Source organism: Solea senegalensis, linkage group LG14, assembly GCF_019176455.1.
Source record: "Solea senegalensis isolate Sse05_10M linkage group LG14, IFAPA_SoseM_1, whole genome shotgun sequence".
Classification (NCBI taxonomy): Eukaryota; Metazoa; Chordata; class Actinopteri; order Pleuronectiformes; family Soleidae; genus Solea; species Solea senegalensis.
The window spans coordinates 776,040-803,839 of record NC_058034.1 but is presented as its reverse complement, the minus strand read 5'-3'; the positions used below and the strand labels follow the sequence as shown (position 1 = coordinate 803,839).

Here is a 27,800-nt window from a genome sequence, read left to right as displayed (position 1 = left end):
TTATCCTCCCAATGATACAAACGCTCCATCCATATTGACTCATATTGATTGATTTTGTTTTCATTGTCTAACTCTTTAGATGTGTTGCTTTTTTGTTCACTGTACAGCAGGCAGTCGTCTCTGATGCTGGTAAAGTAAACCTACCACAGAACACACGTTTGCTGACTTTATCCGGCACATTAGCTTCATATATAAAATCCTCTGTAAAACACTGTGCTCCACTGTGCAGCCACCAACAGCACACTTGTCCCTCCGCGTTGACATAATACCGCTCTTCCTCCCTCGCCTGCACTCTCAAGGTGGAGCTAAGGTGGAGCTAAGGTGGAGCTAACGTGGAGCTAAGGTGGAGCTAAGGTGGAGCTCTCCAAGTAAACTTACTGGTGGGCGGTAACATTCACGGTGAAATGCACATGCTGCCGTCATAAGCGCAGGGAATTCAACATTGCGCGTTTTATGGCCTATACTTACACTAAGGGGAACCACGAAAACATGACTGAGTATTCTTTTTCCACACTTTGGCGACTGGTAGGGCCTCCAGAGTCCCAAATATAAGTATTAAAATGGTTAAAAAGTTGATTTTGCATAATATGTCCTCTTTAAATCTCATTCCACAGATCAATTTATTTATTTCCTTTTGAAATACAGCTACAGTTTTCATATTGTGCCCTTTCACCCACCTTCCCATCAGGATCATTGAGTTAAGTCAACCTCAGTGGTGAAAACCCACATCATACTGTCAGGACTACGATGAAAGACTTTGACCTTGTGTCACTGGTAACAGCTGCTCATGTTAAACACAAATTTGAGAAGATATTCCTGTGGGAGTTAACATTCAGCAGCCATCGTGCAGTATTTTGTTTTCGCTGCACTGCTTTGGGTCAAACCACTGGGCGGCTTTCATTTGCATTTTTAAGTTTTACTGTTGCTCTGCTTGTCCATGAACAGAAATCATTTCCCAGAAAAATAATATTATCTAAGAGTTGTTTATTTAATAGCAAAGCAGCGTCATGCAAATGGGTCCTTGGAGCCTTTGGAAATGTACTGTACATGAATATTCATCGTGTTTAGGGTCGACACAGAGGAGCGGGGGAACAGACATATGATCAAATGCCAACAACCAGGTAAAGGGTGGCCCCTTCCACAGATTTGTGGCCCATATTATCCGCTTTAGTGGCCCATTATGGCTGCCTAATATCACACTGTAAATCAGTGAGGTAATTTTCCACCAGTGACTGGGCAGGACAGGTATAGTAACAGTGCACTGACTGCTACAGGAGGAGAGGGGGGCAGGTGTGGATGTGTGTGGATAATCAGCTGACTGACAGAGTTCACTTAAAATATAAAAAAAAAAGATATAATATGTTTGGAAATGACTTGAGCTGGAAAAGTGGTCTATTGTTGGAGCCAATCCCATCTGGCATAGGGCAACGGATACGCTCACATTCACACCTATGGTCAAATTAACCTCTGATTGGTATTGGATTATGGGAGGAACCCAGAGTACCTGGAGAAAACCCACATGCACACAGGGAGAACATGCAGCCTCCACAAGGAACCAGGATTCAAACAGGTGACCTTCTTGCTGTGAGGCAACAGTGCTAGCCAGCATTCTGCAGTGTGACTCAACTGAAAGAACCTGGATCTGAAATCTAATTGGGCTATGAATCAGTTAAAGCAGAAAACAATTACATATCATTCTCAGGACAGAATATCTATTCTGTACGACCAGCATTCTGCCAAAAACAACGAATCAGCTTGATCCTCAGAAATAGACATGAGGTCATGAAAGTGAAGCCAATGTGGTGCCTTATTATTATCATTATTATTATTATTGTTGTTGTTTTCAGGGACAAAACAGTAATGAACAGTAAGATTATATTGATATTGTATTGTCAGTAAACTTTCACTGAGGGGTCTGTGGACTCGATCGCTTGTTTAAGGTTGTCTTTAACAAAGCATGGCTTCATTTTTGTACATTAGGATCCCATTTAGATTCAAATAGACTCTAAGTCTAAGAGTCAGATTTAGAGCCAAATCAACACTAAATATTAAAAATAAGAGACAATAAAAAAGTTAAATCGACTCTAAATGGCATATGCAATAGGGTGTGGTCATAGAGTGATTGACAGCAGATGTCATGCACTGGGACCTGCCAGTTGTCGTGCTCTCAGTAAGCTCCACTCCTCCATCCTCAAAACCAAATATGGTCTTTTCTGTTTTTTATGTTGTTGGACAAACAACAGCAGCTCCCAAACCAGTGGGTGGTGCCACGGTGAGCTGATATAAATGGAGTGTCACAATAAATGCAAGCGCTTTAACAAAATCACATGAACCAGGTCTTGTTCCCACACTCTTCCAGCCTAAGATGAACGGTGACGTCTCTTTCTTATGTTGATGTATTCAGTGGGTTTTTGAAGTACATTATTTTCATATAAACGGTTTGTTTCCTGCAGTGAGACGTGAGCAGTTCGTCACAGCCACAATGTGACTCAGGGGTTTTAATCGTCATCATCACAGTCGCCTCCTCTGAGAAACATTAACTGATGTGGAAAATACACCACAGCTGCATTTACTCAATGTTGATTTTGCTTCTTTTTTTTAAATCTGTTCACATCTGGATGAAGCTGCTGGTGACAGAAGGAAGCCACTCATTCTAGGCAGCTCATGTTTCCTTTTCTCACATACTAATATGGACGTGTTTACTGTAAGAACTACGACTAATACAACAGAAAGTGAGAAAACAAAAGAGATGATAAGAAGAGTCTGTTAAACACACTAAATACATTCTACCAACGACTATTGAAGCTGCAAAACATTGTTGAAATGGAAGATTATGTTTTCTAAAATAAATGAAGCTAAAACACCAGCAGTGAATTTCTACTATATTTCTTCATCATCATCAATTTGGACTCTAATTTACAAAAAGTCCATCTTGGATTAGAAAATACCTTAAGATGAAACATTCATTCACTCACTCACTCATTCACTCACACAACAAAGTAAAGTGTAGGGTCATTTTCTCACAGCCTTACAAACAGACTTCTTTTTGCATCCAGAGACATCGCCCCCTAAATACCATCCATCCATCTTCTACCGCTTCATCCTCCACATGAGGGTCGGGGGGTTCCGTGCTAATCTCAGCTGACATCGGGCGATAGGCGAGGTACACTCTGGACACATCGCCAATCCATCACAAGGACACGACTTAGAGACAACCAAACATTCACTCTCACGGTCAATTTAGAGTGTCCAGTTTGCCTAATCCCCACATCTGCATGTCTTTGGACTGTGGGAGGAAATCGGAGAACCCGGAGAAAACCCATGCACACACGGGGAGAACATGCTAACTCCATGTAGAAAGGCACTTGTTCGAACTACGTCGCATATCTTCAAAAATCAGGCTCCATAATTGAATGAGTGGCTGCAGGACACATGTCAAGACAAACTGCTTTTGCTTCAAGTCATTTGTACACACCTGGGTTCGTCTTTCCCTTCAGGTATCCCACCACATTGTAGATTTTCTTGTAGGACAGCTGGTTTCCAATAGTCATTGTGATCTCTTTACGCTCTGAGAAACAAGAACAAAGAGAAAAGAGAAGGATTTAAAGTTGAATTTAGGTCACAAAAATATTCAAGACAAATCGTGATGATGCCATTATGTTAGACACTGATCAGAGTCATGTCACTGTGTTATTTAATCATTACGAATATTAGGTCACACTAGTCACACTAACCTCCCTCACGCAGACAGTTCAAACAGATGTCAAATAAAACGTGAGAGCCCTAACCACACTCTGCTCTGAAGTGAACCAAACATGTAAAGGTCTGACATTGAAGCTGGCCAAGACAAAGACCACACAGTGGACACAGTGTGTGCTGGACTGCTGTGAGCTAAGTGTTCCTGTGGGGAAGGAACGGTGGCTGGATATCTGAGGGAAATGCAGATGAGGTGCCAGTAAAGATGTGAAGCACGGGCACAAACTGTGTGCGACGGAGATCCCCAGCCTGCAGCACCACAACACCAGAGTCCTCGTCTGCAGCCTTGCTTTTGCTCCCATTTAATACATTTGAAGAAATTCCCTGCTCTTTCTCATAGGCACCACATAACCCATTTATCACTTTTGACACTGGCACAAATGACTTTGGCTAAAGAGCAGGGATGGAACATGTGTCGTGTTTGTGTATTCAATCTGCAGACACGCAGCAGCCAGACAGATTTGTCACAGAGTAATTCCACTTGATGATGAATGGGCTGTTTCTACAGGTAAGAGGTGACTCAAAGTTGGGTTTGGAGAGATGATGAAATTATTTAAAGGGGGTTACAACGTATGTCGGATGTCTTTTACTGGCTAAATGAAATGTGAAAAGTAAAGGCAGATATTTCCACAGCCACTCTGCTTTTTTTCACTGAGAGCAAGCATAAGTGGATAATGGGACTTTTTCTCTGCATGTCATTTGTCTCTGGAAGAAACCCTCAAACAAGACACCTAACCTCTGTCTGAAATGACGCTGAAAAAAGGGATGTTTCCCCCCCATCTGTTTTAAAACAGCATATGGCCATTATAGTCTGGGTTGCTGCCTCTCCAGTTAATTCAAGGGATTACGGAGTAACGTTTTTTTGCAAGTTAAGCGTGGGACACCGCCCCGGGACACCGCCCCGGGACACCGCCCCGGCAATGTCTGACAATTGCCCTCATTGTCTGGTCTTATATGTCTGTCCATGAGAGAGATCACTGTGATCAAACAGGTGGAAGATGAGAAGAGACAGGAAGGTTGAAGAAATGTGGACATTTGGTTTGGATGTGGAAACTGTGCAAAACATTATTTGGAGCAAATGTCTGTGTGGTGACCAAGTGACAAGATAATGGAGCGCTGGCGCCGATAGGTATTCTCCTTTAACTTTTTTCAGTTAACAACACAGACTACCGCCACCTGCTGGCGAGGAAAGTCATTTACTTTCACAGAAGCAAAGATTCTTCAGTATGTAATGGTAGCTGGTTGTAAATGCCAAGTGATGCAGCACTAGGTTGGTTGTTGCTATTTTCCTGAGCTAGTTATTGTCCTGAGCTAGTTGAGCGAGTTAATCCATCAAACTTAAATAAAAAGAACATGTGTACCCTATTGTAGCACATCTTTACACAGGACGCAGCGGTTCTGATGTTATTCAAATGCAACAGCTAGCGTACCACAGACTGAGGCTGGAAAACAACACGTTAAGGCGGAACTTTCTCGGACACCACCGTAAACATCCATTGATTCACCGTCTACTGCTTCATCCTCACTGTTGTGAAAACTCATCACTAAAGGCCCCGGTATCCTTCTACACTGTGTCATCAACACAAAGGCTGCACGTACAGCCCAGATTTTGGAACAGCACGCAAAGAGCACGATGAGTACGTGCGGACTGCGCATGAGCAAACTGCTGTTCTCTTCTTCTTTGGTAGCATTGCATCCTATTTCTCACTTTCAGACTTGTACCGCCACCCAATGGTGAATTAGGATACTACAGGACAATGACGTGCGAGTATGTGCACAGAAGTATGCCAGGGCCTTAACCCTCCTCCCTCCCTGCCCCTCAGCACGACATTTAACCATCACAATGACTCCAAAGCTGTTAATAATAATAAAAGTCATTTGGTGTTTGTAGCCCTGGAATAATCCTTTTCCACACGGCTATATACTGGATACAGCGGTGTTTAGATCTAGAGTCGCCCGGACTGCACATCACATGCACAGGAAGTGATTTGTTTCATGTCAGCATTGCTTGTCTAAAGTGAGACTGAAAACACAAAGAAGGAAAGTTTCAGAATTCAATTCTACTTCTCAAAAATCACCAACGTTTACATTATTTGCATTAAACTGCCACTCATTTTAATTGAAGAGTGACTATTTTAAAAGACTCATCAGTGTTTTTGCTCTAATAAATATCTCTCTATAGGGCCCCAGATACATTATTACTCATATTTAGTAATCACATTTGATGGATTCCATCACCAGCAGACTCATACATTTATCCCATAAGTGTCACCTAATGAAAAGAGAGCGTCCAATTTTCAGAAGCATCACACTGCTGTTCTCTGCAGGCCACTAAATGTAGAGGCAAAAATCAGCCAGTGCATGTGGGGAAACCTGCACACTGCAATCAATAGTGGTGTAATTAAAGGGCCTGGGAGTCATTTCTATATAACCATTTTAAGCTGTTCCGCTTCACTCGCCTCTCCCTCCGCTGCCTCACAATGTAATTGCCACGGAAATGTGTTACGCTCCCAGCCTTGGTTCTGAGGGGAGAGACAGAAAGTGATAGAGAGAGACACAGAGACGGAATTGCATGGGTTAAAAATGTGAAAAGAAAATGAGACAAAAGGAGGAGTTTGAATATGAGACTCATCTACTGCTCTAATTGGTTTGAGATGGATGGTGGAGGATTTCATGTGCGAGTAAACTTCACACCTGAGCTCAGGCCCCCACTTTATGATATTAAAGACTTATCCGATCCAATCCAATTTATTTACAAAGCACAAGCAACAGTTGACCCACAATGCTTTGCAGTATTTGAATTAAAATACAGCGACATCTCACCCACAGAGTCACACTGTCTCAAATACAGCAAAGAACAGGTGAGTCTTTATAATTAGACAGAGAAGAGGTCCATGACAGTCCATTCCACATTTTAGGGGCTGCAACTGCGCTTCAGCTGCAATCTAGGAAAGACTAGGAGCAGCTGATCTTAGAGACGGCAGAGGGACATAAAGGCTGCAGCACGCCAGAGAGGTAGAGCAGAGCATGACCATTTAGACATTTGTACACAAATAAAAAGGATTTAAAATCTATTCTGAGATGTGCTGACGCCTGTGTGTTCTAGTTAAAAGGCGAGCAGCAGCATTTGGGACAAGCTGAAGGAGAGAAAGGGAGGCCTGGCTAACCCCAGCATAAAGGGTTTTACAGTAGTCCACACAAGTTGTAATAAACGCTTGAATCTATTGGCCTCACTTTTCTTTTTTAGAACACAGCTGATCTGTTTACCAAGTTTTAAATCACACTTAACAGTGGGTTTTACAGAAGGAGCCAAGGTCAGTCGGAGGACGGAGAACACCACCTGCACAGAACAGAACTTTTTATAGAACTGTTGTTTTTATTATCATTGAAACCTTTGAAGATTTTGACGTCTTGGTTTGTTAATTGAAGCTGATATCAGTGGTCTCTACTTCCTGTGTGATTATAGCTTGTGAGGTTAGGATCAATTTTATTGTCCACAGCGAAGTGGAAAATTGTCTCTCGACACAAAGACACACAACTGCTTTGAATAAAGACAACACACACTCTGGCTCCTGGAGTTTAATTACAGGCAATTCAATTCATTTTTATCATTTAACTTATTAACAATTGAACTGCACTTGGTAAAAGAAAAGGACATTCTTGTGTAAAGACAGTACAAAGTAAATGTAGTTTAAGACTCAGGGTTATTATTAACTGCGCTTGGTAAAAAAGAAAATAAATTCTTGCAGATATTTTTAATGGATTGTACGTGTCTAAAATGCCTTGAGGGAAGCAGTTCAAATTTCACTTTAATTCTGAAATCCATAATTATAAATGAACCTCAGTGAATCATCTTTACCTCACTTGCATCAGAACAATATTCTCTCAAAACTTTTCCCTCTCATTCTCATGGTCACTGCACTTTTTTCCTTCTTTTTTGATCAATTGCTAGGTAGCCAATGCAGCATCATACCTGCTCTGACCAGTATTACATTTTTTATCATTTTTATAAGTTATTTTTTCTTGTACCACTTTGGTCATGATGTTTTATGTCTTGAGCCTCATCGTGTATTTTTGTGCCCCCATATATTTGTATTAGATAGATAAATCTTGGTCATTTAGTCATTAAGCTCAGTTCATCTAAAGAGTTATTTTTAGGAGCCTTAAAAAAAAGAAGCGTTGGCAACATGTTTTATTGTCAGTCCCTTCTATGAGAACACTGTGATTAACCACAAATAAAGATTTATTAGTTGCCGATGAGCCAAGTTACCCAGTCAAAGGCTGAAGTGGTGGTTTATGATGTGCAGGCAGAATAATGTGACTCCGTGTCACACAGTCCCTGCACTCGTTTCCATCAGCACACTCCACTCACTCTGGTGATGCTGCTGAATTTAACTCAGATAAGAAGAGCGTTCATAGGTGTCCACGTGTGTACATGCAATCAGTCAGCGTCGCCAGAGTAAACAGGAGTTTAACAACATGCTTCCTTCACAAGTCGTGATGGACTAAAGACCAACGGAGAGACAGAGAATCAGGGCCAGGGACCGAGGCCTGATGGGAAACGTGGTGTGAATTAATCAAGCTAAAAGGGATTGAAGAAACACAAACACATACTTGTTTTTACATCTTAGTGAGGACACCTCATAGACATAATGCATTTTCTAGCCCCTTTCACTAACCTTGACCATCACAACCAAGTGTCAAACCCTAATCCAAACCCAATTCTAACCCTGAAAAGGCACTTTGAAGTTGTGGGACCCAAACAAAATGTCCCCATAAGGTCAAAATGTCCTACAGAGATAGATCTGCACGGTTTTTTTGGACCTCAAATAGATATAAATACAAGTACACACACACACATTTGCTGAGATATCACAAAATGACAACTTAAGATTGCAGAGTGCATTTGTTTTTGCTGGTGATCAACTCAGAATAAGTATTTAAAACTGTGGAGCGTTATTTTTAAATACAAACCATTTTCAATTGAGTTCCCACATTAATGATTAAGGAGCAGGTCACACTTCCTGTGTCTACAGGGACCAGCTGCACATTTATATATCAGAATCTAAATCAGAAATGTTTTATTGATCCCGGGGTAGAAATTGCTTTCATTACAGCTCCTCCAACCAAGACCAGAAAAAAATATTCACAACCTTTACTAAGATACATATAGTTAGATATTAAATATGATATACTAAGGAAAATGCATTTTAAAAAATAATAAAAATAAAATATTTACCTATTGGTATTATTTACCAAATAAATAATACCAATATACAGCATATAATCAGTATTAGAAGTAATTGAATTTAAATAAATGAACCACCCCTGCACTGCTGCTAGCCTGATAGTATTGCTTGACAGATCCTGTTTGAAGATGAACAATAATAATGTTACAGTGTTTCTGCTCATGAAGACAAAAAAGAGGCAGAATAACAACAACAATCAGCAAATGTTATGCACTGCAGCTTGAAATGAGATTTGTGTGTGACAAGTGAAGGTTTAGAGATTGAATCCAAGTCAAACACAGCAGCGGGAAGTGGACTGGACAAGAGACTGGCAGCAAGTGGTGAGCACAGAGGAGAACGTGGCTCTAGGCAGGGCCAGCGAAACACAACGTCTGCAAGCACAAGATCAAATTTGAGATTCTGGTGAAACACATTTGTAAAGTTTGTGGATGGACTGCAGTCCGACACGCTGGGGGTTCAAGATGTGTCTTTTTTGGCACTGGTGATCAGGTGGACGATGAACGCACAAATAGGGAGACGCCATCATCAGTGCACCATATTAGCTGATCAGCCTGCACAATTTGCAAGGTGATATCAACATTACTCGCCTTTCTACACACGCAGCCCTTTAGTAAATCAGGTCAATGGTATTTATTCAGGTGAAAAATTTATATGTGATAAATAATATAATTTAAATTTATATGTATATTTTTATATATGGTTTATGACTGTCACTGACCACTGCAGTTCCAATTCTTTTTTCCAGACTCAAATATGAACTACTTGTGGCCATCATGACCCAGACCTTTGACAACCGAAGTCTAAGCACACAGTCCTTGAGTCAGCGTGAGGCATTAATGGGGTTGCAAGGTCCCAGTCACCTCTGAACCCCAAACTGTATAATACTAATCAATACAATCAAACTGGTATTAAACTTTATAATGAGATCATTTTCTATAAGTTCCAGCTGAACACTACTGCAAATATCCTCATAGGACAATAAACACTGGCTGTAGATGCTTAAATGTATACACACAGTGCTAAGAGTGGTGTGAGCGCAACTGCGTCATCTCTCCAAGGTCTGGTAATCTCAGTGGTGGCTCCACTAAGCAATTAACCAATGACCAGCCAATACAGTCAGACTTCACTGAATGGGAATTAAAAGAGAAAATACGGTGAAAGGGAATTAAAAAGAGAGGGAATAAAATGAAAGGAGTCAGACAGATAGAAACAAATGATAGTGGGATCCCAAGAGTGGTCAGGGGTAAAGCAAATCGATTGGAGACAGATTACATATCTCTCTCTCTCTCCCTTTGTTTCTCCCTCTCTCTTGTTCACACCCTCCTTCTCTTTCTAACTCATTAGTTGTAATGGGAACACTGTGGAAAAACCGCTGGACGTACATCAAACTTGAGCTTAGACAATCTAAGACACACACACACCTGAACACACTCCCAAACCCATAATTGCACAAGCATCAGTCGCACTATTTGGATCACATGTCTGCTGACAGACGTATAAAATACTACTTAACAAACAACTTTCCTGTCTGTTTCAGTTGCTGTTTGCTCACTGACTCACAGAAGACACAGGTACTTCTCCTTCAAGCCAGTGTTGTGGTTTGTCATGATACAAATACAATAGATAGGCCACTGGGTGAATGCTATAGTCTTTATTGTTTTGGATGTGGACTAACGCGGTTCTTTGAATTTTTCCTTTGGCCAGATGCTTAGACAAAGCACAACATAAACAACACTGTTTGAGGATCGATATAAATGTTGATGGTGTTGTTTTTCTCTTTTTCGCTTCAGAATCAGTTTGAACATCATGGTTTAAGTGTTGTCTATTTCAGCAGTAAAACACGATATTTCAAGTACACCGTGAGGCCCTTAAATCACTTAAAAGACATTAAATCAAGATATACGTGTAACGAGGATTAGACAAACCAACAAGTTTAGAGACTGAGGAATGTAATAAACTCAGGAATACTGCAGCGTATGCAGAGGAGTGGGGGTGATGGTGCTTACTCTCACTGGAGCTTTTGTGTCAGTATATCGCAATATTATCGTGTTGTGACATCATATTGTATCTTGGTATATCTGGTGAATCCCACCACCTGTATACAGGACTCTCAGCCATATTGTCACTGGTTAGGCTTTTGAGAAGTAGAATCCATCAATCTACAGTCACACAAATACAAGACGCTATATTTACAACTATGAGAACAATAGCTGAAAGAAACAAATGTCCTGTTTAAGCAATAATCTGCTTAAGTGTAGAATGTTTTGAGATCAATTAATGTCTTTGTTTTTGACAGTAAGATATTCTAGGTCTTTGGACCTTTAAAGTGTAACTAAACCCTTCACTACTTTTTAAAACCAGTGCATATAAGTAAATATTAATGCTATTGCTAATCCAAGTGCAAATCTGGTTAGCGTACATTATTTAAATGATCTATTATCTATTGTTTATCCACTGCCTCTCTGGTCAAACACCAGCTATTGTTCCCAGACTCCTCCCCCTTTCATAAAGCTAGAAGTGTTGCTTCGTTGTTTTTCTCTCTCCACCAGTTGCAGTGCAGCGTGAGGTTCGTCTCACTGAGCGTCAGGTTTCATGACCCTGCACTCTTCCTTCCTCCTCGTCTCCCTCACTCAGCTCTCAGCCCACTCCCATGGCATTTTTCAAAATCAGGCATTGGCTAGAATCAGCCTCAGAAGAGAGGGTTTAGTTACACTTGAATTGAGAATGCACCTCTTCTAGTGGATTATTTTAGAATCATTTCAGTCAGCAGTTCAGGGGCGAGGCCATTTGCACAGAAAAAAAAAAACAGGTTCATAAATAAAACATAGAAATTCCCTACAGTGGCCTTCACATAACACACACACACACACAAAACTGCCACTTACACTTTCTCCTTCATTGGTTATCGATCACATTCATGTGTCATTTGCATCATAAGCTTCATTTTCCCTCTGCCACACAATAATGAAATGTTTAAGCTAAAAATGTGTCTAACCCAACTTTAGTTTCAAAGGAAGTAGGCACCATCACTTCCTGTTGTTGATCTTATCCAGGTTGGAATAATTCTATATATGATTTATATGAATATGCAGAATACCTCCTATATGTGCACACAATGACCACTAATTGTTTGACTACCAGTGTGAGTAATCACCCAACACACAACATTTCAAAAATAATATTTGTGAACATATTCTGGCGGGATGTTGCTGTGGCATGAAGTGTGCAGGCTCTACTTCCTTTCAATGTTTCTGTTCTGCTGTCCTTCATGGTAAAAAGATCATATTTTTAATAATCTCCTATCGCAGGTAATTTGTTTTTATTATAGATCTTTGCAGTGGTACATCACTGAGAAAGACCTCAAACCACTAAAAGGGAAGTAAACCACGATACCCATACAAGTGCCTGAAAATTCTCAAAATCTGTTACCACTTATTTTTTAGAAAATATCACAATCACGAGGGCCTCATAAACAATTGAAAGCTTCAGAGCAAAAACAAAACACCTGCCTCTGTAGGATTAGGACTGAAATTAAGGTTAGGGCCAAGAAAAGGACTGAGGTTAGGATTAGGATAAATCTGTGGGATAAGATTAGTGGATAGTGTTGGCTCACACCCTGATCTGAGCCTCTGAATGCAGATACCTTGTGTGTCTGCAAGGTGATGCTGAGGGACAGTGACAGAGCGGCGGTGTATTACACTCTCGGAATGAGAATGGGCTGGCATAACAGTAACGGTCTGCATGTGTGTGTGTGTGTGTACACAAGTGTGTGCGTGAGTGACTTTTATCTGTGCAACATGGGAAACAGCAGAAAGCAGTGATCCAGTCTGTGACCACCTGCTTGGATTTATTGGGGACTAAATGGAAATGGACAGACCGTACACGCCTACAATAGGGAAACCTGCGGGCAACAGGAGACGACAACTCACCCCTGCTCTCATCCCACCAAAAAAATAAAAAATAAAGATTACAGGGGGAGCATGTCGGGATGGAGAGAGTGAGTGAGGGAGGGAGGGAAGAGACATGAGACGGAAGCCTTAACCAAGCGACAGACGAGTCAGAGTGCGGCAGAGAGAAGGAGCAGAAGATGGCAGTGTGGTAGAGGCCTGCACTGAGGATGCTCTTAAATGTTGGAATTACCACTGAATATTGTGTCACCTCATCTCTCTCTTTCTCCTCCACAGACCAACGGCAACACCTTCACACATGCACCATCATTTACCTTAAAATGCCAAAACTACAATGTCGTTTTTCTTCAGCTGTCTTTAGTTACGTTTTCTGCTACACAAACAAATCGACTTCTGAAGTGGAAAAATATTCAAAATTCACACACAACCCTGTTACATAACCTTGACAGAAACAGATGTTGCCTTACTCATTCTCTATCTTTTACCTCTCCTTCCATTAGAGCAGTGAGAACCAGGGGATCATGGCAAAAGTGGAAACTCATGACAGTCCTGAAACCACGAGGCAACACGAGTGCTTTGTGCGATCATAAAAAGTGAATACAGGCACAGTTAGCATTACTTGAATAATGTATTAGCTTGAGAAGCCACAAAACACCTTGTTGCCAAACACAAATTGGCAACAAGACAAAAGGTGAAAAGTGTAAATGCACAATTTTCAATTTACACTTTTTATGGCATGGCTCTAATTCACATCATTTACGTAACTCTTTTTTTAGCCTTTTCTCTGTGGAGCTCCCCCTACAGTTTTGGAGTATAAACATCCATCCATGGAGCAACTGAAACGTACATATAGGTTGTTTATTTCAAACCCCTGAATGTGAAGTAAAGGTATGTTTTTACTAGTATTTTCCAACTGGAATATGCACAGATGTTACTGAGGATAGGGTTAGGGCAAAAAAGACAGGGTTAGATAGTAAAAATTAAAAACATATTAAAAAGGTGGAAGAGTTAGGAATCGTACCATTGTCGACCGCGCTCCAGCGCAGTGCTCTCGCCACTGAGCCCACTGCCGGTGCCGACAGCAGCGAAGCTACCAGATACCGCGTCTAAGGTGGAAGTGGTTGCTGTTATGTACAAAACCACTTCACTGATGTGAATGTGCCTCAAACACAGGAGTTACACACACACGTTGCTGTATTTGCCTGAGCTGGTGTTTTAAATTCATTGTGTTATGACCCATTTAACCTTCTTCAGTACACTGTAACAAAATTTCCCGTTAAATTACAGTAAACTACTGGCAGCTACAGTTGCCAGCTTTAAACTGTTATTCTACAGTGTACCTACTGTGATTTACAACAACAGTTTAGTACCGTAAAGATATTACAGTACTGTGCTGTATGTAAAATAAACATTACAGTATTATACTGTCAGCTCTTTGGTTGCAGTTATACTGTTATTTTACAGTTCCTACAGCATTCCCCATTAACAACTTATTACTGTAAAACTGTAGAATGTGTTCTTCACAGTGATATAAACTAATGATTTAAAATGTCTACATTTAAAAATAAAAATAATATTATAATAATAATAAATTAAAATAGTTATCACAGAAATGGCTCAGACAAGAGATGGCCTTACAACATTAGGCATTTATTAAAGCTGAACATTTTCAGTATCTGCAAAATCCATAAAAACACCATTACTACTTGGTTGTCAGAATTTTTTCTTGAACTATGACAAGTGATGGCTAACATTACATTCATTAAACTTTGTATTTTATTTTATACAAATTATCAGCCAATTCAACTTCAATTAACCTTACTGCTAGTTTTGGTCATCCATCAAATTTTTTAGTAGAATGGCCACATGGGGATTCACTGTTGTTGCCAGCTTCCCTGTCTTCTTTGACACCATCTTCCCCTGGCTGGGCTTTCTTCCCCTCTCAGGATTAATCCCAATGAGGCGCCTAAAATGTAATAATAGAGAAAATATATAAGATAAAGATCATTTGCATTTAATATGGACATATATATTTATGGCAATGAATGTAAGAGCGAAAGGCCAAAAACTTAGAAAAAGCTCTTGTGCATTCAGGGAAACCACACTTGAAAGATGCATTAGGCAGACAACTATTATGTGTGATAATGTGCCTGACATGTGCAAATGTATTCCTGCAGGTTTTACCACGTATGTTGCAAGTTATCATGTTTTCACTACAAGCCTTCACAGCAAAACTATCTTTAGAAAAAGAAATCATTACATCAACAACTAGTCAACTAACTTTTAGCTACTGTATATTACATTAGTGCACATTTGAAGCTACTTTTTAGCTTTTTGCATAAACCTGGATAACAAGCGTCTCCCTATAAACTCCCATCAACCGTTTTACTTGAAAAAGTAAAACAACAAATGGTAAAACAGAACCTTGTAGCCCACCTTAATTAGATCTGACAACAAGCCAACTTGTGCTAATTTAAGTATTGTGCTTCAACAGAAAGCTAAACTTGTGTCCACATAGTTGCTAAATGAGAGTATGCTAGCGTATGCTAGCATGTGGCACATACTTTTGACTCAATCTTTTTGGCAAAAAACTGTCAATAAAATGTTAATCCAACACAAAATCACATTAGCATTATGTTGTCTTTTGCAAGACTATATTTACCTTCTTAAGAAAGCCACGGGGACAGGATGGATGAGGGTGTGCTGCGCAGTTCAGGAGAGAATGGTGAGGAAAGCAGCAGGTGATGTCTCAAGTGCTTCATCCAGTTTGGTGCTTTCAGCAGTCCGGATGAAAACTAATTCTTCACCTTTTTGTTATTGTGTCCTCAATCTGTATGTGTAGGGCTAGTTTTAATTTCACTGAGTTTTTTTTTATTTTGCTCAGATTAAACTGACCAAAGAGCAAGTCTGATTTAAAAAAAAATAACGGAAAAAGAAAAAAATACTATATTATACTGTAAAATTACAGGTAGCTTGCTGTAAATTTTAAATAAATACTGCTTTTTACCGTAAGATTTTACAGTAGCTTGCCGTTAATATTTTGTTCCTCAAAGACATCAGAATTTACAGTATTCAACTGTATTAATGGAAAACGGTACACTACTGTGCAAAATATCCAGTATTTTTACAGTAATTTGTTACAGTGTACAATTTGTTCATCTGCCTGGTTTCATTGTGCACTTGTCTCACTATTTCAACCCTGCAGTCTTCCATTTGAATGACAGGGGGATATCTACGCTGCCCTCTCTTATCATCTATTCATCTCCTACTAGGCAGAGGAAATTAAACTCTCACCATATATTTCTTTTCTTTCCTTCATTCTTTGTTGTTTTTTCAAAGATATTTTCTGCTGGGTTTTATACGAGGAGACAAAGTCACTACTTAACATGCTGATTTCTCGCTCTGAGGGTCGGTAATTTACGAGCACAATTCCTTCACATTTTAGTGGCTTACTTTGCCTTCAAGGGGACATGTGGAAACAATCACGCTGTCTATTATGTTATGTATCAATTCATTCTCCTTTTGTGTGAAGGACACTCTCAGTGGTCTCCTTCAGTTAGATCTTGTCCCTGCATCTCTTCTCTCACCTCATCCGCTGTAGGTTAATTAACAGCTGCATCTAATTTATGACGATGTGACCGTGAGGCTCACCCGAAAGCTAAGTCACATTTCCAAGCAATCAAAATTGTACTGCAATAAAATAGTTCAAGTAATTAAGCAGCACAAAAAAGTGCAAGCAAGCACAGCATGCAACTACAATAAAAAACAGGACAGGGTCAGTGAGCACGTCTATATAAACAGTTCCTATGACTGCAAATGTTTTCAGAGGGTTTTTATTCAGATTGCCCTGTGCTGGACGAGACATGAGATAAAGGCGTGAGAGTAACATTGTGCACGAGTCACTGAGCAGCCTGCTGGGCAACAGGTACAACCACATATAACATATAGATTAAATGTTATCTCCGCATGCCTCTTTACCTTTACTCCTATTGCTTTTTCCTTTATCCACACTTAGGGTCAACATATATAGACTCCTGAAGCTTGACATGAAACACACAGTAGAGTGAAGTTGCTGAGAGCTGCTCATGCTCCTCCTCAGGTGTTGATCACACCCACATTACAATAAAAATCCCTCCAACTCTTTCAGAAAAGACCTTTTGTCAATAAAACCCCACGGTATAATTGCTGTAATTATTCCCGAGATATTATTAGAATCCTTTTTTTTCAAAACACATCATACCTTGGTTTAAGTGCTAAAATCTCAGTTCTATGATTCTAACTAGAACTGACAAGAAAGGTCTTCTAGAGCCTGACAGAGGTCCAGCCTCCTTAATGTTTAGCACTTTAAATTCCATGACCTGGACGCCTGAGAACCTTCACACACGTCATAGCCCTTTACATAATTCATACCTGTGTTGGGAGGCATTGCCAGTGGAACGCAGGAGTCTCCCTGTTGCTGCTGTGCTGATGGAGAGGACAGCAATTTCTTGGCCAGAAAAGCAGAAATTGGTTGAACCAAGAGGGAAGTCAGACTTCCAGCTAGAGAGAAAGGAAAAAAAAGAGAGTTTATCAGTGGAAATAAAAGCACACAAAGAGAAAGCAAGTGAAAAAGTGTAGAAGGGCTAAAAATACACAATAATGGTATCACAAAAAGGCTGAACTAAGAGTAACACTCGTTTCAATGCCACCTAACACTCACTGGCCACAGGTAAACCTATTAAAATAGGAGGTAGGACACCTGCCCCGGGTTTGACGGGCTGTGTTTTCAGAGAGAGTTTTTATTTAAGTTACTGTTGTAAGTTACTACTTTATTTTTTTTATGTTTTTGACCTTGTCTGTAAACCCAGGAGAAGAATGCGTGAAATTATACTCAACTACGCTACATTCAAAGTCACTTCACTAACCTTTCCTACCCATTCTAATGCAGGTCACCCTGACCATGCTTAAATACACTGAGCTGCTGTCATGTGATTGGCTGATAGCATTAACAAGTGGCTGATGAGTGTATTCTCAGATTATGTATGTTTTTACCAATTCACCAAGTATGTAGTGCAGCGGTCAGCAGCAGGCACCTGTGGGTCAATACTGGTCCACCAGCATCAGTTTTTTTTTTTTGCTTATCTTCACACAAATTCATACACAATTCAGAGCCTTTATTCTGAATAAATATGAACTGATTCAAAGAGATCCTGCTGCTAGAATTGACAATTACACACATATGTTTGTTTTGGAAAATAACAAATAAAACACTGCTGCAGACAGTAATACGTTTAAGACTTGAAGAAGTAGCCATGACACTCAAAACTGAAATTATGCACAATAATTATTAACAGTTTGTTGACAGCATTTTTTGGCCTTTTTTCCGAGTTTTCTTTTTCCGAGTTTTCGTAACAAGTCGGTGATTAAAGATTCACAATATTTGGATTTGTTACTTTTTTGGATAATTCAGAAAAATTGTATCTGTTATTTTTCCTGATGATAAAACAAAGTTATGGTCCGATGTTCAATTCCTCAAAAAAAGAATTGGACCTTGACCATCAGCTGTAGTTGATGTACTGTAATGCTTGTTGTGATTGGCCAAAACTTTCAGAGAGAAAATCGATCTGAGAGCAAATCAGCTGAGCAGCGTTTTTGTGTGCATATCAATTCATTTAAACTGACCTAATATTATAATGGTGTGCCACAGGGGCGCCACGGTTCATTGAAAAAAAGAAACAGAAGTTTGGTTTGGTTAATTATACAGGTCAAGAACAATTATGGGAACGCTTAATCATCACAGTTATTGATTTTCTGTGTGATTTTGATTTCAGGCCTCAAAAGGTTGGGGATTTCAAGGTCAGATGGAGCCATGTACAGAGGAAAAATGGATCTACTTCAAGAAATCTTTTGTCCTTTTGCATCACCACAACAACATCTATTGTTTCCAAACATAATTTTACTTTCAGAAACTCACTCCCAATATTATGAACATGTGAGGGATAAGGAAATTGTCGAGCTGTAAAATCAAGTGTTAGACAATATTTCCACAAACAAATGGGAGGAGGAATCAGCCGTAACCAATAAGGTCATAACTCATGATACCATGCACACTTTGCCTGAAATAACTCATTTCCGTAGCCAGTTGCTTCTTGTATACCCCATTAACTAAAGCATATTGTTACTTTTATGCTTTCCTTGCAGCTGATCCATACTTCTAATCAATGCTCCAACCACAACAATCTTTGAATTTAAAAACAACCTTGTGGCTTTTTTGCAACAAATCTATGGTCAATAGCTTTCTGGAGTATCACAGCAGTGTCCACAAAATGAGTAATAATCCACAAATGAGATAGAACGTGATAAGACAAGGGGCGGTGTAGGAACGACAAATAAGTGAGGGGGTAAATAAGGCAAAGGGGAAGAAAGGGACTGAGAAATCAGGAATACATTGGAGAAAAATACAGCCTTAAAGGAGACGGGTTCAATAGGTGAGAGTTGAGGCGAGGAGGGAAGGCAAGGAGTGAATAGTAGATGAAGACAAGTCCATGGAGAATGTCAGAAGAGGGGAAATAGAGAGGAGATGAGACAAGAAAGAGGAGAAGCAACCTTTGCATCCTTCACAATAGTTACTAGGAGGCAAAATTTATTTAGTATTGTTCGTTTAAACTCCTAGAAAAAGTTAGTGGTTAGTAGAAGAGCTACCCTTGGAGGAGAAAAATGACTCTTTAGTGAATTTTGTGGTTCGATCAGAAATGACTGAACGTTGGAGACGTTTGTAGATGAAAGGCATTTCTAAGAAGAAAGTTCAAAAATGGCTTTTGAAAGAAATAATTGTTTCTTCAGATTTTTATCCAAGAGTTGAAAGGACTCGCTTTTGTGAATCCATTCTTTTTTCGAACAGTATGATCAGCAAACCCAGGCAAATATTTTTTTCAAGCTCAATATACATTTTTCAACATACTTTAGACAAGGTTCTTACTTTAAGACGCCATCTTCGGACAAACCAGCCAAAGTCGAGTGTTTCACATTATGAAGTAGAAGCCATAGTTCCCTGATACTCTTGGGATAAAGATAGTATAAACTATTCATGCAAATTCAACCAAATATTGTGACTGTGGCATGAGTTTGCATTTTGCATTCTTTCTTTGCCTAAGCAATGGAGAGTTCAGCAAGGCAAATCACCGTGACATGGGCTATTTCATCTTACATCATTGATCAATCCTTCTAAACAGTGGGTCATGATGAAAAAGTGGGTCACAGGATAGAACAATACAGTTTACACTGGGATATGTTGCATTCAGCTGTTCCTCTAACCTCTCCACGGACACAGTAAGCTGCAGGACACTCTCATCACAATCGGCAATTTTGTTGCAAGGCTCCGCCTTTGTCTCTTGGCAGTCGTGTCTTCTCAGAAAACAACATTTTGTAACAAGCACCCAAATTGGTCAGTTTGACTTTTGGAACTGAAACTACCACTTTATGCTGTTACAGCTCAACAAGAAGACAAAGAACAAAGAAAGGAAAGAGCAGAGAGCAGCAATGGCAGAGAAAGCTGGAGTGAATACAGAGTGCACAGAGCAGATGTGAAATTTCACGTTGGTCGGGTCGTGCCACACATCCATCGCGGGCGTGTTTGGGTTGGAAATTTTAAGATTTGGCAAAGGATTTGTGGCAACGACCAATCGTTGACGTTCTTATGATAATATCACAGAGGCACAAACTGCTTTATGTATCGGGACAAAAACTAAAAGGAGAGAGGGAGAGATTGGCAAATTGTCAGCGAAGAAGTCGACTGTTGACGCCAGTTGATGTTGCACAAAAGATTCAAGATTCCTTTATTGTCATACAAACACACATTAAGACATGCGGTCAGAACGGAAAAAAACTGCAGCGATTCCGTCAAAAATGTGCGTTTGGTGTGAATGCAGCATAAGACACTGAGGCTCAGTCAGGACTATGATAATGTCATTCACATCAACAACAACATTTTAAACAGTTTTACTTTCATTCAGACCTGTAAGAATTGTTTTTATTCAAGATATCCAGCACTGTTGCCTCACTGCAAGAAGATCACCAGTTTGAAAGCTGGTTAGACCAAGGGCAAGTGCAGAGATTAATTAGACACTAAACTGACCGTAGGTGTGAACATGGGAGTTGATGATTTTTCGTATCTGTGTGTTGGCCCTACAGTGGACTGGCAACCGGTCTAGGGTTTGTTACGGAGATTTGATTATCAGGTGAGACGACCATGGATGGTTTCTGGAGTCAGAGGTGAGTGAAGTTGAAAAGCTTTCTTGAAGACCTGAGACAATGCCAAACAACAAGTAGATGTGAACAGTTGTGCGTCCTCTGTCATTCTGCCTGTGAATCCCAAAGTTATAACATTTAAAAGGTTTTGAAGAGAAAAGAGGGAGATGGGAGAGAAGTCAAGTCAAGATGTCTGCCTTCCTCTGCTGATACCTAGAATGGACCTTGAGGAGGACTGCATAGTTGATATATCAGTCCTTTGTCCCAGTTGGGTTATGTACAACAAAGATACACTGCATGGCCAAAAAGAAAGTTGCCACCTAAAAAAAAGGGTCACATGGTTGGAGCGCCTTTAGCTTTGATTATTCACTCATTCACTGTGGCATTGTTTCCATAAGCGACTGCAATGTCACAAGATTCATTTCCGTCCAGTGTTGAATTCATTTTTCACCAAGATCTTGTATTGATGATGGGAGAGTCCGACCATGGAGCAAATCCTTCACCAGCACATCCCAAAGATTCTCAATGGGGTTCAGGTCTGGACTCTGTGGTGAAGATCATGTCTCATGCTCCCTGAACCACTCTTTCACAATTTGAGCCTGATGAATCCTGGCATTGTCATCTTGGAATATGCTCATGTCATCAGGGAAGAAACAAATGCATCGATGGAATAATCTGGTCATTCATTATATTCAGGTAGTCAGCTGACCTCATTCTTTGGGCACATGATGTTGCTGAACCTAGACCTGAGCAACTGCAGCAACCTCTTACCTATTTGTGTAGTTAAATCCAGGGGGCCACTTGTTTTTTGGCCAGTCAGGGTATAATAAGGCACACTGTGTAGACAAATGATGGGTGCCAGGGTCACACGGAGGCCTTTGTGATTTGTGCATATGCATAGTATGAACATTGGCATTGTGTTTATGGATCGCATTTCCTTTCCAAAATTAAACATAACCTAATACAACTGTGCTTTCAAAATGCTAAGCTAGTTGTCAAACAAATGCAGTAATTAAAATCCAGCTTGTTTTGTGCCGCACTTTCCTCATCCTTCAAACGCTGTCTTTTTTTTCAGTTCACTCTTTAACAGTTTTTATGTTGGACTTTAACCTCCTCTATTCTTCTTCCCTTCTTCGGTAAAGCAAGAATCTCAACAAATCAATACCTGGGCTGTGTCCATGTGCAGTAAATCACTCTCTAGATTACCAGACACTGATATTAACTGATACCTGGATTGGCAGACTGGCTCCATAGGACCAGTGTTTCCTTGTGTTGTGTGTTAAAGGGCAGACCTCTGACATCTTGACACATTCACAGCGGCGAGACGAGCCACTGCCTCCATGATGTGCAGGGCAGCCAGAAAATCATCAAAGCACTTAGATGAAAAACTGTCAAGACGTAAGTGTTTGAGGAAGTGAGAGAAACTGTTTGATTTCCCAGCTGATGTCTGTGTATCACTGGCAATATACGGGATGATGTATAGGTGAAGGGCATTTAATGTTTCCAACCTTAATGGTTATTATTTTTGATGTAATGGTGACACACACAACATAAAAATCTAATCATACCTTAAACACTCTCTTTTATTCAGTCTGGATTTAATTTGGGAATATGCAGCCTTATTTGGGCTGTACCTTTTTTGAAAAATCACAGGTGAATGAATATTATATGACACACTATTCCTATTTCCATTACTTATTATTAGTCTTACTATTAGTCAGGCGTGGTTGAACACTGCCTGTAATGGGTTGGGGTTTGGGTGGAGCTAACAGCTAAGCTAAACAGGTGAGTTAGACAATTTCTTTTCAGTACTTTGAGATCTATGGTCTCATGATTGTTTGCTCAGGATGATGGTTGAGTTCGGGGAGTGATGATAACTGTTCGCCTGTTATGAATGTGATCAGGTTTAAAAAAAGAATTATAATAATGCACATCCAGCTTTTTGATGCTGCTGGATAGGAAGATAGAAACTTCAGGAAAAATAAATAAATCACCCATACTGCTCCAGCTCAAAAGGCAACCTATTAATTCATGAATCAACATTTCAGTCCCTCCAGGGTTTTAGCTAGAATCTGTTCAAACTAAGTCCTTTCCTGGGTTCAGAGCTAGAAAATGAAAAACTAGTTCCTCATAAACACACTGGAACGTTCTCATACCATTGCATAAATCAGCATGACAACTCGTAACGTTTGTTGTCTAAAAGCGGTCTTGAAATGTGAGCTGCTGTACATCTCACCACATTTTGTCTCAAATACTTTAGCACCTCTTCATCACTGCTCATATGCCAAGAACAAATGTGTTAAAAATGTGTTCCTTTCAAAAAGCTCAGGAAAATGCAAAAACATGATATACCAACACAACCATTATAGAGGTACAGGTTACCACTGACTGTTATTTATAGCCAAACATGAGATCAAATTTCCTTACCATTACTTGATAAATTGATTATGGTTTTACCCCTGGAGCAGATGGATGCCACTGTTTTTGTCCATGTTTATTACTAATATTTGTCTTCCGCTGCAGCTCAAATTGCCTGGAGCTGGAATGATCTAGAATCATGAAACTTTGCCAAATAACTGAGAAGAATGAGCTTTCCTAGAAACATGAGCCCTGTTGGCCAATTGGTGGTGCTGTGTTTATATATACAGTATATATAAAAACATGAATTCCCTCTCACCCACTTGGCCAGACTTGTGTCCTTCCAAGCTTGGGTTCTCTACCAGAGGCCTGGGAGCCTGAGGGCTCAGAGTGTTCCTCTCATCACTGACACCTAGTTGACTTTACTCCCCATTTTCCTTCTTCTTGATGTCGCTTGGGATTACCACATCTATCACTGTACTCTACACACATATTGATCATAACGACGTCACAATCTCGACCCTCGAAAGCAAAGGTGGAATCGAAGATTTAACCGCGCCCCCAATCCTGCATGCGTGCCAGAGCAGAGTGTTGTGGTCATTGTAGCACGACTACAGGTTACCTCCTCCTGCTAATCTGAAGCTGCTGCTGGTATCTGCTGATTTGGGCGACACATCGACCAAACTCGAACCCCCTCCTGCTTCTCTGAAATCCCCAGTGTGTAAGTATTTCCTGTTTGACAGAACTCACGGAGACACAAAATATATGAGAAAATAAAAAAAAAACAACGTAAGTGATGTTAGGTGCGTGTAGCAAAGTACAGGACATCTCCACATGCATCATAAGGACGTAGACGTAACTACAAAAACAACTCTTCTGTCACAAAATTTAACTTGCGCTAAAGAGATAACTAGCACCATAGATGTGTTTTTAGCATCAGACATGTGACCCTATTCAGTGGTGGATTAAAATATTTAAAAAAAATAGTATTAATGTACTGAAACCAGGCTACGAAACACAGAACAGGTCACATCTTACTACAAGGGTGTTTCCTTCCATGTATGATCATGTTATTGGAGGTCAGTGCAGATGTAGTGGCCTTAACAACAGATTGCTGGACCTTACACAGAGCAACATGACTCTCACGACCTCTTCTTGTCTTTACTGTCACATTTCTATTGTTAATAAATGATTTAAATTTGACAATAAGTCATTTAGCAGACGCTTTTATCCAAAGCGACTTACAATGGAATCAAGTACAATTAGCCAGGGGTGGAATCGAACTTGCGACCATGATGTCTTTGGTACACAAGGTAGGGTCTTAACCACTGAGCCACTCCACCCCCCAGCCTTAGTGTGGTACACTGCAAACAAATGGACATTATATCAATAACACCATGTAGACAATTGGAATTGGATTGTACTGTTAATGTCTCTAATCTTTGAATGTGATTATATTGATATTACCCTTTTATATTTATTGAATATTTAATGACCGATGAATTGTTTTGTTTTATTAGGAAAACTATGAACAAGTGAACTAATTTTACCATTGTGAAAGAATGAAGCACATTCAAGATTCAGGAAATACATTTTACAGGCTCAATACAAGACTAACTGTATTATGATTTACAGTGGATATCTCTGTGGTGTAATATTGACAAAAAAAGATCATTATCGAGTGACTAATAGTACACTAGCAAATATTTGTCATGCTGTAATCTCAGTGCCAACAAGGTCAAAAAAAACCTTCAATATCTGTGAGGCTTCTTTGTGGTGTAGACGTTCACTCGTCCTTGGCTCCGTCCGTATGAGGTTCTATTCGCTCTATTGATTTAACTTCATTGTTTAAAAGCATATTCTCCTGAAGAAAGCGGAGCAACAGCAGTTACACAAAGTCCTCAGTGAGTCAGAATACACCACAAACAATACGTGTTTTAAAAGAAGTAAACTTGGGGAAGTAAGTTTACCCATGAGGCGTGTGCAAGGTAGCTGAGACAAAACAGGTCTGATGCTACTATCAAACATTTTGGGTTACGTTCATTGTGAATGTATCACTCAAGTGACTGTGCTCCGTACGCGAGCTGTGCTGGGAGGCACCCAGGGGCAGTAAAATCTACTCTGGGGCAAGCTTTTTTAAGAATAAGTTGGAAACAATGAGTCGACTCAGTCGATCAAGGCAACTGATCAAGGAACAACTCCCTGTGAGCTACAATAACTTACCAATCATAAGTCTATGGACTCTAAAAAAATAATCTCATAATCCAATCAATCTTTGAATCCAACTGTGTGTACTAAAATATGAGAACATTTCCTCAAGGTGTCCTTGTGATATTGTGTTTATAAAAATGTAAGAGAGAGAGAGAACATAATGCCTCCGGACACAGGATGTTGCCATGAGAACTGTCTACTGCTCTAAAGTCCCATCATGCATTGAGTTAAACACATGTTTTAATGTAAGGAAGTGGCTCGACCAATGAGATCATCATCCCTTGAACCATACCATCTCATGACTAAGATCAGAAATGTAATTCAAGAATCTATTCTGTAGTTATGGATATTATGTAAATTAAAAATACATTATAACAAATTGCAAAGAGATGGAGTATTACATGTAGCCTCAAGATTTGGCTCAATCAAGCTTTGAGCTCATTGTGAATGTGTCAATATGAACATGGATGTGCATGTTTGTAAGGGAGATGCTGAGGAAGACAATGATAACGACGGAGAGATGGAAATAAAATACATACGTGGTACAAATGAGATGACAGGATGCATCTTACCCTTCCCCACAGTGATCAAAGCAGAGGAGAGGAATGCATTACAGCTAATAAGCACTGCAGGAGGGTCTTCGACTCTCTTCCCTCTGAATGTGTGACATCTCACAATTAGACTGAGCTCACACCACGGCAGGGATGAATACGGAGAGACGGAGGTGGAGACGTGAGGAGATGGATTTGGTTTCTCAGGTTATACAATCACAAACACGATTGACGATGTGTTGATTCTTTATAATCCTCAAGTGCTTGGTCTAATCTAACACATTTTGTCTTTCATCTGATTGAGTTCATTTTAGCAAGTACTTCAATATTAACTGGACTTACAGTTATGAAGTGTTCTGGTGGTATCAATGTGCCTGCTTGCATGTGAACCTTCAAAACTAATCTGTAAGACTCTGTTTTAATCAGTGTGGTTTGTAATCTGGAGGCAGCCACAGAAACATGACAGGATTCAAATCAATGTTGCATCGCAAGGATTAGAGGTGAATTGTTTGATATGAAGTAGCAAGGTGGTTCAAATCCAGTTCATCATGTCAGGTGGGAATGGTTCCAACCCCACAGGCCTCAGAGGATAAGTAATATAGATAATGGATGGATGGATGGTGTGATACTCTCTATAGCTACCTCCTCTCCTTTGCCTGATCTCATCAGTGTACGAGGCCGTCGTATAAATCTGATCTTGAACAATTGTTTCTTCATGACATCAATGTTTGCCTCAAAGGGTCTTGAGATGGCAGTCCATCTCATATATTATCGCACAGCCTTTCACATTTTATGTAAATTCCTGTCAAGCACTTCTAAGATGTAAACAGGTCTATAATGGCCTCCTTGATGTGGTGGAAGGGATCTGTTGTCACAGACAATATCTCCTTGTTGGGTTGTCAAAAGGCAAATTGATGCCAGGGGAGTGAGCAGGACCAACGACATTCATAGAATTTTGATGGATCGGAAAACTAAAACAAAGGAAAACCGGAAGAGTTGGACCTGAGTGGGGAGTTTTCAGGTTAGTGTCTCCTGCAGTGATGGGAAACAGCAAAAGAAACTTAATCTGGAAAAGGGAAGAAGCTGGAGCTGGAGAGCAAGATGAAATGGAACCAAATAGATACTCTGACCAGCCCACCAAAAAAGCCACACCCTTGAATGTGTTTTTGACATCCTTTAAATTGATTATGGCATAAATTGAAATGTCATTGTTTCAGTATGGACATGCAACATTTATTTCAATCTACAGTTGAATAAAAACTTTGCAAGTCTGGTTAAATGTTCTCCTTTTCTCTTAAGAGACCCATCTACAGTTTTGGAGGATATATTTTTAGAACACCACCATAAACTTCCATACTTCCTTACTTCCTTACTTCCTTACTTGTCTTTCGTCCTGCTCACTCCCCTGGCATCAATTTGCCTTTTGATAACCCAACAAGGAGATCTTGTCTGTGACAACAGATCCCTCAGAGTCACCAGGGCACAGAAACCCTTCCACCACATCAAGGAGTCGCTTTGGATAAAAGCGTCTGCTAAATGAC

General features: G+C 40.0%; 1 protein-coding gene across 3 annotated transcripts in view; it reads right to left on the bottom strand.

Moving 5' to 3' along the window:
* Positions 1-27,800, bottom strand: part of LOC122780425 (inactive N-acetylated-alpha-linked acidic dipeptidase-like protein 2) — a 351,291-nt gene that overhangs the window by 111,683 nt on the left and 211,808 nt on the right. For all 3 annotated transcript variants that reach the window (XM_044043362.1, XM_044043361.1, XM_044043363.1), the window contains exons 9-10: positions 17,324-17,452; positions 3,476-3,568 (exon numbers count right to left, since the gene is read on the bottom strand). In XM_044043362.1, the coding sequence (XP_043899297.1) occupies positions 3,476-3,568; positions 17,324-17,452 (222 nt within the window). The remainder of the gene's footprint in view (positions 1-3,475; positions 3,569-17,323; positions 17,453-27,800) is intronic.